The sequence below is a fragment of the Phyllostomus hastatus genome, unplaced genomic scaffold (genome assembly GCF_019186645.2).
Source record: "Phyllostomus hastatus isolate PE091 unplaced genomic scaffold, TTU_PhHast_1.1 phas_contig_40, whole genome shotgun sequence".
Lineage (NCBI taxonomy): Eukaryota > Metazoa > Chordata > Mammalia > Chiroptera > Phyllostomidae > Phyllostomus > Phyllostomus hastatus.
Window position 1 is genome coordinate 82638032 of NW_025333872.1, and position 15239 is coordinate 82653270.

A 15239-nucleotide genomic window follows, 5' to 3' on the forward strand; every position below is an offset into this window, starting at 1 on the left:
GCTTTCAAGATGTTGCCCTTTCAAGGAACCATGGAAGGGGACAAATATAGAAAATTAGCATAAAATTTTAAAAGAGCAATTTCTAACTTAAGCTAATAAACAACATTCCCTGAGGAAAGTCTCTTGAAAAATGGCAATTGAAGGAAAGAAAACATATTTTAATCAAACATGTTTCCCAGATTCTGGCATATCTTAACATTTCAATAATTCTATTCTTTCTAAAACCTGTCTTTGCTTAAGGAACACTCAAGCTTCAAAACTGAGATATAGTTCCACAGTTTTTTCTCCAGGACTTCAGTAGATGCCATGTATCAAGAAAAGAAACAAAAAAAGGCACCACTATGAAAATGACTCTCATCATTATAAATTGTGTTTTTGGTAGCAGGGTTTTTACTGTTTGTAATTGACAATAGATATTTGTGTGGCTAATTGAAACACATGCTTTAATTTTTCAAATAATGTTTTTTAAAATTATAAAGTATTACAGGAAATTCAAAAATAGAAAAGAAGCAAACTGTAATTACCTATTTGTATATCCCCAACCATAACCACTAATACACGACTGAGAGACATACTTCTTTCTAGCCTTTTTATTTTAACAACATGTGTAGAGCACTGGGTTCATACTGCATAAGATCATTTTAGGTCAATAGACCTGTAAACTGCTTGATATTATAAAAGTACACTAAAATACATAATTCTATTAAATTCCATCATGGACTTTTAACTAGAATATTTATTTTAAAATGACGTTTTTGCCATAGACCTATTTTGGTATGTATTAAAATATATTTGAACTAGCCTTCATATGAAACCAGTATTAAACGGTATTTTTTAGGAGAGCTCCTTCTCTCTCAAATTAGTTCATAATCTTTCACAATGTCTATTGTATTAGCATAGGGCAAAATCCATTGTATCATTTAGTATTTTCATATATGTTCAGAAGGAATAGGCTAGTGTATTTTTATTTTGGATTTTTATGCATATAATAGTAGTAATCTATATTAGTAATCAATACAAGCTACAGATAGACTATGCAGAAGCACCTCCCTAGTGCTTTGCAGGTATTAACTTACTTAACTCCTGTTGAGCACCTGTGTCATAGGTGCCATTGTCCCTCAATGTGCAGATGAAAAGACTAGAGCAGAGCAAAGTGAGGAACATATCCAAGGTCACATGGCACAGTGGAAGAGCTGGGATGGGAGTTCCATCTTCTGCCCTCCCAACCACGAGCTCAAACATCAAGGAAATAAAATGCTGTAGTCCAGAAATACAGCTTAAAATTCCATGTTTGTAGTTTGTTGTATTAGACTCCCTCTCCTCAGAGGAATTGTCCTTTCCTTTGTTCCTGAATGACCGTCCTGGTAGGGAACATGAGTAAGGTATGGGGTGTCTGAAGGGAGAAAGGCAATTGTTAATCAAAAATAGAATTACTAGTTATTATATTTAGGAATTATTTGAAAGTCACATATATTTTCAAAAATGTTACGTATAAGTAGAGCTTTCCTGAAACTGTTAGTTGTTAATTGTGGTTTGTTGTTTTTCAGTTCTAAGATTAAGAAAAATACTTGTTATTAACTTGGCTGACTGTACCTCAAAGGTTGAGGTGTGAGATCCAACCATGATTAGAGTTTAAATGGATGGGGCTTCTTTTTGCTGTTATTATCATTTGTGTAAGGCAACGCAGTAGTGATAGAGGGTCTAGTGAAGGAGGGGAGTGGCGGGCAGAAGTCAATTGGTAGAGTGGTGGAGGGGCTGGGTGTATCAGATGTTTTGCATCTGACTAGTCCATATCTGAGGTCAACATGTTTTATCTGTTATCGTGTTTTCTCCTAGTTGCCGTGTCCCTAAGGAATCAAAAGGTCATTTTACCCCAGACATTAGATACATACCAGGTATCCACTGCAAAAAGTGTCTCCATTCCGGAGCTCAGTGCTTTCACACTCTGTTTTGAAGCAAACAAAATTGGCAAGGAAGACGGCGAATGGATGGCTTTCTCCTACTCAAATGCATCCTTCACACAGTTACTCAGCTTTGGAAAGGCCAAGAATGGCTACTTTCTAACTCTGTCTGGCTCACAATGCTTGCTAAACAGCGCGTTACCTGTAAAGGATAAAGAAGACATTTTCACAGAAAGCTTCGAGCAGCTTTGCATTGTTTGGAATAATTCTTTGGGCTCTGTGGGTGTAAGTTTCAAAAGAAATTACGAAGCAGTTCCATGTAATTCTACCATCAATAAAGTTATTTTTGGGAATGGGAAATTGTTGTTGGGCTCCGATCAAATTGAATTTGCCTCTCTAAAAGGGGACATTTATAACTTTCGACTTTGGAATTTTACCATGGACTCCAAAACGCTCTCCAACCTCAGCTGTAATGTGAAGGGGAATGTGGTCGACTGGCAGAACGACTTTTGGAATATCCCAACGGCAGCTCTGAAAGCCGAAGGCAACCTGAGCTGTGGTGAGTCTGTGGCGTATTAACTCTTTGATTGAAGCATTGCTCTATGAATATGTTTGTCAACAAAAAATTATGCATACATTCATGTGTATATAATTACATATATGTGTATACATACATAATTACATATGTATGTAATATGCATGTGTACATGTGAATGTGTATGTATATATAGGTAGTTAGCATTAATGAGCTCTTTTTATTTTTCAAATGTTATCTGCTCAGCTATTTATGTAGGCATTTGATTACAAGCCATATTTTTTCAATCAAAGCTTGTGGTCCTGCCATTTTTAAGTTTTATTTATGTCATAAACCATCACACAGTTTTTACTACCAACAAACTATAGTTGTAATTATCATGTCTCAAATAGAACTGTTCATTCCAGGCCGAAAGCAAAAGAAATTAATGGTATTGTTTTTAATCACATAGGTGATACAGTTAAAAGCTGATTTTTATCATCCTGGAATGAAATTTCCATTATGTTATTTAAATAAACAACCACTACCTAAAAACAGTTGGTATTAAAGATCACAACTGTCCATTTAAGGAAAATCTTTGATAATCGGAAATTATCATTGCTTTCTTTGAACTTTTATTTCTATTTGTTTGAAAATGAACTTTATCATCTGTTTCAAATAATCTATTTCTGATTGCATTTTGAGAGCCTTTAAGCATGACAGTATTGCAAGTAGCTAAATGCAAAAATGCTTAGAGAAATAATTCTATGTACAAATTATATTAAAAGAGGCATCTATCAAATATTCTCTAGTTACATAAATCAATTTCAGAAGTCCTTATTTTAGTACAGGACTAATCAGACACAAAATGTAAAAGTTTCATCATCACTTTTGAATGTTATATGACCAAATCTAAGGTGTAGATGCTATATACTTTTTAGTCACAGAGAGAATTCTCATTAAAGGATAGAAGAAGGGGCCTAATATTAAAATGTAATTTGTGTGTAACTTTGGAGCGGATTCTGTCAGAAATCTGTTCCCAATACTTTGAACTAAGTAGGACCCCTTGTGAAGACCTGAGGCCACCTCCCCAGTCCCTGTGACCTGCATTTGCCCTTGTGGCCCGGGGAACTGCTGTCATCTGCCCTTCTGTGTGGGTAACCCATTTCTCCATGTGGTCACAACACTCCTGCAGATGTTGGGAGGCTACTAAGTGATGTCACTGGAGAGCTATTTCCTTGTGGGTTGTTGAAAAGAAGGTAAACCACGACCCCATTCCAGAAGGAGACTGTGGAACTTTGTAAGAGCTAATGGTGTTCCCCGGCTCCTCTCGGTCTGATTGGGTACAGAACACCTTCAGGGATTCCCGAGAAGCCTTTTACTCAGTGACGAAATTGAGAAGGTCAAGTGTGTGGGTTTGGTGTGGGCTGGTGAAATGGAGAAGCAGGCAGTGGTACACAGCCTACATCCTTAGTCGAGGGGCCTGTTTTCACCAAGTCCTCGGTCATTGTGAAAAGTCCTAATACAGACCATTCAACATTTGTCTCCTTGTGGGGCACTCTGGCAACCAAAGGAATAAGAGAAAGAAAGAAAGAAAAAGAAAGAGAAAAGAATTTGGCTAGGTAGGTATGTGAATAATAGCTAGTACTTAATTTATAGTTTAATCGAATGTGCATATTATGTTCCAGGTGCTGTTGAGAGCACTGCAGCCAGGCTAACTCCTTTTCTGCAATGTAGCTCTCACAGTGTGGGTTTCATCATTAACCTCATTTTGCAGAAGAGAAATCTGAGGCCCAGAATGCTTAAGGAATTTAACCAGTGTCACTTCTGTGAATCAGTGGCCAAGTCAGGAATTGAACCCAGAAAGTTTGGTTTTGGAGCCATTCATTCTTCATCAGGATACCTCAGACCACCCTTCAGCATGAGAAGGGTTGGAAAATGGGACGCAGCACTAGGGCAGGTGGGCTAACTCTTTCCCAGGTGAGAACTCTGAAGGTCCAGGAGCCATCTCTTCCAGCCAGAGAGCTTTCCATGGGAAAACACCAGCCTTCCGGGGTGTTAAAATGGTATTTGTTTTAAATAAAATTAACAAGGTTTCTTCCCTGCAATGATTCTTAGATGCCTTAATATAATAAAATTTGAGGGACATATTGTACAGGAACCCCTAAATCTCTCTAAGAAATCCTGCAGACCAGGGTAGACAAACTGAGAGGGCCTATGGCAGCATTCTGTTTCCGCAAAGTTTCACTGGAACACAGCCATGCCCATGAGTTTTTCTTTTTCTTTTTTTCAGTTGTTTTAAATAGTGCCTTTAAAACTCCTTTCCCAAGCCTTAAGATTACTGGAATACATCAGGTACGTGCTCACATAGCACAGTCATCTATAAATTTTCAAAATGATTTCATTCCAAGGAGTGGCACAAGCTTACCTAATCAGTGATTTGAATTCCTTTAACTTCGATCGTGGTCTTCCTGACATTCCAAGGTGACACCGAACACCCGCGTTCCATAGATTCAGATATCCTGGACTAAGTTTCAGGAGTCATAACAGGAGAGGGTGAGGGAGTTTCCTGCCGTTTAATCATCAGCTTCGGGAGCTGAAGAACCAAGTCACTTATTAACTGCCAGGAAATACCTGTAACGCAGATTATATCTAAGCCTATTAGCTAAGCAAAACTTCAGTAAGTGAAAAAAAAGTACACTCTATTAACATTTTAACCTTTTCTCTTTCCCAGGATGTCATGGCTTGCTGTTTCTGGTGCTAGTATTTTCCAACAACTAATGCTCAGTACAGTGACCAATAGGAAAATAGAATTTCATGCCTGACATTCCATCGGCCTGACAATGCCTGTTAAATAAGAACTTTTATTTCAGAATCAACTTGTGATAGAAAATGAACAGAGTTTTCTAAAGGTCTATCACTAAGTAAATTTTCCTAGATAGTAGGACAGAGCTAATTACATTGAAACATCCTGTTGGTAGTTTCAAATCTGAACTATTCTAGCCTCCATAAAATCAAGAAATGTTTCAACAATTTTAGAATTGGACTTCTTTGTTTTCCTAGACAATTCTAAGCACACTTGGGGAATATACCTCAATTAAGACATTTTCAATAGGTTTTCTTAAAAACATGGTTAATTTTATCAGTGTTTTCCAGAATGAAATGCTTTATTTAGCAGCAGTTCTTTTTATTATATAGCATCATTCTTTCTCTTAGAACAATTTTAGTAAACATATTCAGTTTTATGACCTCCACGGATAGACAATTTTCTTCTCGGACTCTTTAATTATAGGTGCGAGTGTTTGCCTGTGTTATGATTCATGCTCAGGTGCTGGCTGGTGTCCACCAATTCTCACAAAGAAAGGACAATGCCTTCTCTACCAGTTTTACTTATCTTACTGCCGACCGCTCTTTCCTGAGGTGTCACACAGTGTGACTCAATGAATGGTCTAAGTTCCAACAAATTACATCTATTTAACTAGCATTAATAAGCACTTCCATCTATTAGCCACTGTGGTTATCGTGATAAGACACAATTTGTAAGTATCCACCTTCGTTGTTATTCTTTTTTAGGAATGTTTGGATTTGTACCAACTAATGTTTTCACTGCCAAGATTTTGTACTTAATTACTAAGGCGTCATCCACTCTTGGATTTCAGTTATTACAGTTTTGTTCTTCGTGGCCCCCAAACTGGGACTCCTTATTGGCTCCTTTCTTTTATCCCTAAAAAATTTTCAACCAACATTTTTAGATTACCAAATTGTATATAAACCATAAAGATCAAGTCACTTTATCTTTAGAAAAGATTTTATTACTTGGATATGCTTAAACTCTTTATGTGCATAAATGGCTCTCAGAAATAATTTTATTTGAAATCAATTTATTTACAAATTGTAAAATTCAATTTAGCACAGCTGTAAAAAAAAAGAATCGAAAGAGATTATTTTTTCCCATTGTAACTCATGCTAAGGGTTCATTGCTGTTTACTGTTACTCAGATTATGATTAAATAGAGTATGAGGTGAGTTGTTGGCCACACAGCAGGCTTTTCCCCCACAGCTCATGTAAATAAGTAGTGACTCCTTTGAGGAGCATAATTTTAGAAGAAAAACAGATGGAAAAGAAAGATTTACAGCTTCTCATCAACTGCCTGTTTTCAGTGATGACATTTTTTTCAAAGAAATTTGGCTTTAAATTTTGTAGTCAATATTAAGTAAATACCTTTAAACACCTTTGTGCTATCTATAAAAATCAGGGAACATACATAGGTTACATTCTGAAAACAATTCCTTGATGATAAAGATATCTTTATCCAAGAGGGAGAGCTCCCCTTGCTTAATGATCCCCTGGTTTGTAAATCTGGTGGCCTAGGAAAATTGATAGTCATAATGACTTTTTATGCAGATATGCTGAACATGGAACTCATTAGAATTTTTAAAATTATGTGTACTTTTTATATTTTAAGTATTTATATAATTTGGTGTTTTTGTAATATAAGATTTTCTTTTTCAAAATAATTTCCCTCTAATAAGACTCTTCATTTGTATTTATACTATTCCCCCAAAATCACCAAATTTAATATCTGTTGCTATATGAATCATCATAAAATACTCTTTATTGAGTATGTATAGTGTCCATTTGCTAAACTTTAAGTGCCTAAGGAGGAACAAGGGACAACTTAAGTAGCAAGAAGTAAATGTTACAATTTCCCAAGAAGAGTTTGTCACATATTGAAATTTATACCTGTTACTATAAATGACACTGACAAAATGTTAAAGAAAATTGTCAAATATCATACTATAACAACATAACTCTTCTGGTTTTCTTTCCTTATTCCTACCTCTAAGCTTACTGATACACTGCCATGGACATGGGGTTAGCGGTCAAACTTCTTTCCCACAACAATGTCCCCTTATCTCCCTCTGTCTCCTGAGATACTGTCTCAGCGCCAGCCGTGGCCTGGGGAGCCTTTGCCTGCCAACATCCTGCGCAATTTGAGAAGCACAGGAACTCTCCAGCCAAGGGTCTCCTCTCTTGCTTGTTCCACTGGCTGACATTTCCTCGGTCACTGTAAATTTGGAAAGCTTTTTGGTTTTCTGGGAGTTCCTTACTAACATCCAAGTACCTATAGGAGAATAGAAGTCCCTCAAGAGGGGGCATAAGTTAGGTGTGTGGGGAAAAAGAATAGGCAGAAAACCTGGAAGATAAAATTCTACCTCAGCTGTGTCCAAGGCTGCCCTCAACTTCTGCCTCCGCAAATGTTCTTTTTTCACGGCACACTTGTCCAAGCAAACTTAGTGTTTCAAAGGACTCTCAGTGTTTAAAAGCCCCCCTCCCTATCTCTGCTTCCTGTCGCAGCCTAGCTTCCTTTTTGCACTGGCCCCTCAACCAAACATTGGCAGTCTAGAGTTCGCTGTTCCCATGCTCCTGAAACTCATTTCTGGAGAGCTGCTACCAAAGTTCCCGTGTAAAGTTTAAGGTCTCCTAAATCTTTGTCATTCTTGACCTTTCTGGTTCACTTGCTATTGCCACACCTTCCACGAAACTGTCTTCATTTTAATTCTGTGAAACCACCTTCTACAGGAGCTATTTTCACCTGTGTAACTCTTTTAAAAAATATCAGAGCATTAAATATAGGAATATCAATGGTTGCATCCTTGTGTCCTTTCAAAGCTGCACTCTAGCTCCAGGGTCCCAGACGCAGCTTTAGCTTCTGTGGAGCACCGCCTGGCTGGACCTCTTACAAAATTGTGCACCACTGCCATGGACCCAGGTGTCTCATAGGCACACCACTGTTTCCATTACTGGACTTACCGGTTAGCCCACCGCACCAAAGTTTGTTCTTTTTCTAGTATTTCCTATCCGTTTTTATAAGAGTATTATGTAACAATATCTCAAACTGGAAAGCAGAAAAACATCTTCTTCCCTTTCTTTTTCCCCTGTTTCAAAAAGTCACTGAATCCTATGCATTCTATCTTCAAACGTCTTATATCTGTCTCCTTCTGTCCACCATCATTTTATGCATGACACGAATTCTCAATCATTAGTATTATTCTTGTTTCTTGTATCTCCCCTCTTTTTAACTGATTTTGGAGCTTCAACGGTGTTTTCAAACTTAAATCTAATTTTCTCACTTTGTTCTCTTAAGAGTTTAAAATGTGAGTAGCTATTTATCATTCATTGAGTAATTTATTGAGTAAACCTTGGGCACCCACCTGCTATGTGGATGGGATACACCATCATGAGAAGGACAGTGTCCCTGCACTCTGCAAGGCTCCTGTCCATCACCTCTATAGCTGATCGCTGCTACCCATGTTCTACAAATAGCCAGTAATGCCATGTCACTTGGGTTCCCAGATCTCTTACTGCCTTCTTGGTATATGTGTTTCAGTAATTCTGTTGGCGAGAAATGTCCATCTTCATCTCTTCTCCCGTAAGCAACAGAGTGACTCATCCTCATATTCTTCACAGTTTTTCTTTGTAATGGATTGTGCCATCCTCCCTTGTCACCGAGCTGCTGGTCACGTCCTCCTTTGGGCCACTAACCACATCAGTCAGGGAAGTGTGAGGCCAGTTCCCATTGATGCCTCTCTGAGAGCAGCAACATTACCTCCAAGTATGCTTCGAGCCCCTGTGCCTCATTCACTATAAAAGTCAGTGAATTTGTATTGAATAAGCATGTAAAGATCTGTCATGAGAGCTTTGTGCCAGTGAACATCACAGACTGCCTGTAGGGCTGGGCCTTTCTGAGGGAACATGATTCCTTGGGCCAGGTGCGTGAGGCAGGCAAAAAGGAAGAAACCGTGACTCCGAAGATGCTGTTAAACTGGGGAAGCTTTCTGTTTATGTGCACCATCTTCCTGGACATCTTTTGCTGGCTCATCCTTTTGTACTGCTCTATTCACCTGTACCCTTTCCACAGGAAAGTTCAGAAAAATGTTTAAACATTAGAATGGAATCACTATTACAGAAATGCCCTTTTAAAATTGAATATATGTATTTGTGTGTGTTTGTTTTTATTCTTCTGTCTTCATTCATCATGAAATATGCTTTGGGATGTTTAACCCGTCTTCCCTCACCTCGACCTGTTCACAAAAGTCTGCTCATTGTCAGAGGGAGAGTTAATGTGACAGGGAGAACCCACTACCCCTACTAGAAAAATCAGCTCAAAACTCGTTTCCTATTCGGGATGAGTCGGCGAAAGCTTGAAATAGAAAGACACAGAGACCAAGTTGAAATCCCAGAAACGTATTTCTGGAATTGCATATGGCATATGTTAGTGCTTAGGAACTGAAAATGTTCGTTTTATGAGTATTCATACCCAAGTTTACTTTTGAAACTTATCTTTGATGTTTGTATTATTTCACTTATATGAATTTCCACCAGAGCTGTATAATTTATTATGTGAAAAGGCCCTGAACTTTTCACACAGACTTTTCTGTTCATGTGTGGATGGCAAGTAAATTGAGTTGAGGGTTTTGAGGGTTATTTCAACAACCTGACTTTACACTTGTGGGAATTATGACACCAGGACTTTCAGAGACTGCCTTAATGTTAGATAGAGTATGACTGGTGAATTCTTCTAGGGCTGCTCCTATGATACCAAACATGTGATCTGTGATTTTTTTCCTGGATAACATTAAATCTGAAGTCAAACTTGTCTAATCCTCTGTGTTCCTCAAGGTTCCTACCTAATCCCGCTGCCAGCAGCAGAACTGGCCAGCTGTGCAGACCTGGGGACCCTCTGCCAAGGTAGGGAAGCAGCATCGTCCTCTGGAGTCTCTCTGTTTTCTCCTTGCTCTTTTGCATAATGTAGTTTTTATTGTTTTAATTTTTATCTTAACTTTCTTTGGAGAAGCCAGAAGCCAGAAAAACAGAAGAATTTCTGGATGTGTTTTAGTTGCGTGGGTGCACAGGACGGACAATGTGGAGAAAGAATGCATTCACATACTGGATGACCACATTTCCATAAAACACTGAGTTTTTTAGATGTGAATGATTATGTGAATGATTATAACCAAGGGTTGATTTCATGTTTTCCCCTCTATGTCTGCTCATGAATATTGCAAAGGTCCAGTATAAATTCAGTCACACAGTGTTTTGAAAAAGGATTAATATATAAAAATCTAGGGGAAAAATTAAATTGAATATTCAGTTAAATTTAAGACAAAGACATGAGACCATTTATGATGTGCAATATAACAAATATTAAAATGAAATGCTTATATTGAATTAGTATTAATATCATTTTATTAATCATAATGCATAATGACTATATTATGATCAGTATTCCAATTACATATGATGGACTAAACAGTTGCATGCTAAATAATGTGTAATTAAAGTCCCTTAGGTTTTAATATAATAATGTATTTTGCTTTAATTTTATTATTGCTCTTCCTGATTTCCCATGATCCATCTTTCATTCATTCATTCTATTATGTACTTCTTTGAAGTAGCATGTTCTATAAACCACACTAAGAATCATGATCATGCCCTTTGTAAAAGCTGGATCTCTTATTAGGAGGAACACGGCAGAGGGTAGAAGTGAGAATAAATGGATAGGAACTGAAGGTTTCTTCTGCACTTCCAGTGTGGGAGTGGGGCTGTGCTTCCTTATTATCTTATTTCCTTTCTGAGACATGATCCTTGATGTTATCAATGGATACCTTATGAAAATAAAATTATTAAATAGTTTCCATGAACTCAGTGTAGTTTAAAAGTAATTATATGAAAGAAAAAAAAACACTTTTGCCTAGTTCAAGATGTAAAAGTTCTTAAAGGTTAGTTATTGTAGTTTTTCTTCTAATCTGAGATACCTATTATTCCATTTCCTTGGGTCACAGGACAAGAAGCCCAGCTATTTTTTTTTCCCTCCTGTGTCTTCAGTGACCAAAAAACCATTTTCCTGTTTATCAATGCGTTTTGCATTGAGACAAATGTAACTGACAGTTCATAATTTGTTTAAAAGACTTCAACAAGAATCCCTATTTTAAATATTACATATTACATTGAAGTGGAAAAAAATTTTAGTTAAGAATGCATACTTTGGAAATAAATGCATATTTTGAATCAAGGAATTTAGTATTGTCTAATGACCCTTTAGAAGGTAATTCTTTGTGCATCCACTTAAAAGTTTTAAATTGAGGTAATTTTAAACATTAGAGATGCATAACAAATGGTTTTTGTACTTTGAATGTACATTTAATACAAATGTACTCCTAGGATAAACTAAAGGAAAATTACGTGTATGGGCATTTTCCTAGTCATACAGGGGTTGGCAAAAGTAGATTTGTAGTTGTTCATGTGGAAAAAGACATGCGAGTTACGATTATTACTAGAGCTTCATTTTAACTCTGTCTCTCATACTTACAACTGTAAACTTACTTTTTGCCCCACCCTGTATAGCTCCTTCAGAATTCCTTCAAAAATGTTATCAAAGCACTGCATAAGGATTTAATCTTTGAGAGCCTGAAGAATAGCAGAAGTGCATCTATGGCATAATGCTTTAAAAATGTGCCCTAGAAGGCTTGTCTGTATGGAATCCATTTTGTCCATCACTGTTTAGTAAAGTTATTGGGACCTTTAAATAATTGATTTAGTCGATACATTTTATTCTCTTTAATTTTACTTTATATTTACCTTCTCAAGGAGAAATACATTTTTCTCTGAGATTTTGTTTCTCTATGCTCAGTGAATCAGGAAAACTAACTCAGTTCAGATAATTTTCAAGCTGTTGGGTGCCGTCGAGACTGCCTTCTGTAACTTTTTCTTTTTACAAACTTAGGAAACTTGAGTTCTGGAAAATTTCAGTCATTCTCTGTGTGCCTGTCAGCCTGTTAATGGCAGACCTAGGTCTAGAATCTGAAAGTTCTTCCTCCATTCCTTTTATGCCAGATACAGACTCTTGCAATGTGGTACCAAAGGCTGCGTGAACTGATTCTTAATGTGCCGTAGAAAGCATCGCTTTAGTTTATGCATTATAACCTTAGAGTCTGTGGTAGTTATTGGCAAGAAATAGTTTGCATTCCTCCTCCATGTATTGTCATAAATTAATGATAGATTGCTTATCCATATTAACTGTCATGTGCTCCTTGCAAAATTAAAATTGCATCTTTCTCATCTTTATTAGCAGCTACTGTAAACTCTTCTAGTGCTACACCACCTACTGTCACCACTAACATGCCTGTTACTAATAGAATCCATAAACAAAGGAATGGTAAGAAATTATTACCTTTTATATTTGTAGTATGTCTCATGTGATAAAAAAAAGTCTTTTAAGGTGGAAAGAGCTAATGTTTCAACAAAGTTCCTGTTATTGAAATCAACCAGTATCTTTGCAACACTAGGAAAAGAAATAAATAGCACTTGGTTTTCCCGAGCCCCTCTTTCTAATGACCAGTGGAATGAGTTCATGTCCAGTATTGCTCCTCTGTACTTTCAGCTAAAATTTATTTCTGAAGAAGTTTTATGACAAAGGCATTTAATTAAAAGGAATGAATATATATTATACTAGAGACCTCAGAAAAAAATTATTTGTGATATTTTGTCAGATTATTCTCTTCAGGAAACTATTTTTTTAAGATTTTATAATTTCAAAAAGCTAATTTTAGTAATTTGATGAAAGCCAAATTTAAGTTTAGTATATGTGACATTTAAATCATTTTATATGGCAATAATTTGCTCTCTGCTTCTATTTACTGAAGAATAATGGTTAAAACATGATTGTCCATCAACTAAATCATAATCAGTTTTTTTGATTGAGTTGAGAGAGGGAGTGAGAGAGAGAAACAGCAATTTGTTGTTCCACTGAGTTATGCATCCATTTATTGATTCTTACAGGTGCCCTGTCCAGGGACCAAACCCACAACCTTGGCATATTGGGATGATGCTCTGACTAAATGAGCCACCCAACTAGGGCATAAATTAATTCTTTGTCTTGCCCGAGGATATGTTTATTGATATTTTTGATGGGGTCAGAAAGAGACACATCAATATGATAGAGAAACATCGATCAGTTTCCCCTCATCTGCCCCCTGGCCCTGCACTGGGGACCAAACTTGCGTATACCTTGACCATGGATCAAACCCATGACCTTTTGGTGTCTGACATAATGCTCCAAGCAACTGAACCACCTGGCCAGGGCATAAATCAATTTTTAGTTGAAAAATTTTTAAGTAACTACCAATACATCTTGCCTTTTTTCTTTCGTATATACTTTTCTATTTATATTATTTGCAGTTTTCAAATGTAGCAGTTATATAAAACAAGTAAGCCGGGGACATGCCTGGTGAACTGAGCTGTTAGTTAACGTGTTGCCTATACAGACCACATACGTAGACTTTTGGTAATTCAGAGTAAGTAATTTCAGTTTCTTCTGAAAAAGAGACATTCCAGTTAGGTGACCGCACCATTGCCTCGAGTACAGTAATATTCTCAAAAATGAGGTATTAGGAACAAAGGAATTGTCTCAACTCCAGTCATTTACGTTGCGAGGCCAAGACATCTGTATTATATCACGAGGGACCGAAACCCGGAGAAAAGAAACCCACATAGTTCATTTTTTCTTTTGGCTTCGGGGTTACATCAACTTCCTCTGAAAGAATGTTTAAATTGGAAGTACGGAATATTTTACATGAAATGTAAAGGGTTATAAAGACATCAATTCAGGGAAGTGTTTATGGTTATTCTGGTAGTTACACCAAGGAGATTTATGATGGAGCAAAAATTCCAGCAACCCCCAAGAAAGCAACAGCAGCTGAAGTTTCCAGTGCATATTTCACATGGACGCCAGCCAGTAGATGGGAATATTATAATTCTAACGAAGTATTTCGCTCTTTGTATGAACATACAAAGAGCCTCTGTGGCATTCTCCCTCCAGGACTGGCACATCCTCTGCTGCCCAAGAACATTTATGTGACGCTTCAGAGGCCTTGACTCGGTGGAGCAGAGCTGTATTCACTCAGCCATGTCATTTCTGACATTCTTGAAGAGAGCCTTGTTTAGTTCATCTCTCTCTGCGTCATAACCTCCAGTGGAGTTTCAACAAAGCAAGCAAATGTTAGAAGCAGTTAAATGGTTGGACTTGACCACATTAAAGAACAAAATGCTAATTCAGATGATTCTTGATAAAAATATAATACAAGCATTTGAAAATATTTTAAAACATTCATAGGTTGTCATGTAGTGGCCATATTCTCAAAATTGTATACTCAAATTTGTGCATCTTTTTTTTTTACCACATCTTTGATCCACCTCTACTCTCCATTTCATAGTTTTTTTTCCTAAGTTGGCTTACTTTTTTACCTAAACATTTTTATTTGCATGGGAAAATTGATATTACTATTGTAAAATGAAACCATAACAACTTATTTTAAAATAGAAGTGAAGATAAACATAATAAAAGCAATGTTATTGGAGTGTCCCTATATCCTATTGCTTTCTTACATCTCAGCGCCTGAAGCTTTTATCATCTCTTTAAAAAGGGGTAGTAACAAAGTGTTATAGATAGATAATAATCTAAATAAGACTTTTGATGTAATCAAACTGGAAGTAATTGCAGAGAGAATTACTTGTTTACCTTGTGAATAAATAGGATTTAATGTTATATCCCGGACTAAGATCACTCACACGCTGTCAACAAGTTCCAATGCACTTTTTTTATTCCTCGGGAAGCCGATGCAGTAAACATTCTCAGGCCTCTGATCTGATACACAGGGCAGGGCAAAAGTAGGTTTACAGTTGCTCATATGCAAAATAATACAATCATGAGTAACTACTAATACAAGAATAAACTCCGTGTTTCACATACAACTGTAAATCTG

General features: G+C 36.9%; 1 protein-coding gene and 1 long non-coding RNA gene across 10 annotated transcripts in view; one reads left to right on the top strand and one right to left on the bottom strand.

Moving 5' to 3' along the window:
* The window catches only part of ADGRG6 (adhesion G protein-coupled receptor G6), a 132675-nt gene that overhangs the window by 64210 nt on the left and 53226 nt on the right, over nucleotides 1–15239 (top strand). For 5 of the 9 annotated variants that reach the window (XM_045843308.1, XM_045843311.1, XM_045843313.1 and 2 more), the window contains exons 4-6: nucleotides 1837–2460; nucleotides 10099–10167; nucleotides 12548–12634. In XM_045843308.1, the coding sequence (XP_045699264.1) occupies nucleotides 1837–2460; nucleotides 10099–10167; nucleotides 12548–12634 (780 nt within the window). The remainder of the gene's footprint in view (nucleotides 1–1836; nucleotides 2461–10098; nucleotides 10168–12547; nucleotides 12635–15239) is intronic. The other 4 variants (XM_045843309.1, XM_045843316.1, XM_045843312.1 and 1 more) reach the window with 2 other exon arrangements.
* Nucleotides 595–7690, bottom strand: LOC123821677. The gene is made up of 4 exons (XR_006786152.1): nucleotides 7632–7690; nucleotides 4844–5011; nucleotides 1893–2103; nucleotides 595–1393 (listed from the first exon to the last, which is right to left on the bottom strand). It is a non-coding gene; the product is annotated as an uncharacterized LOC123821677 (long non-coding RNA).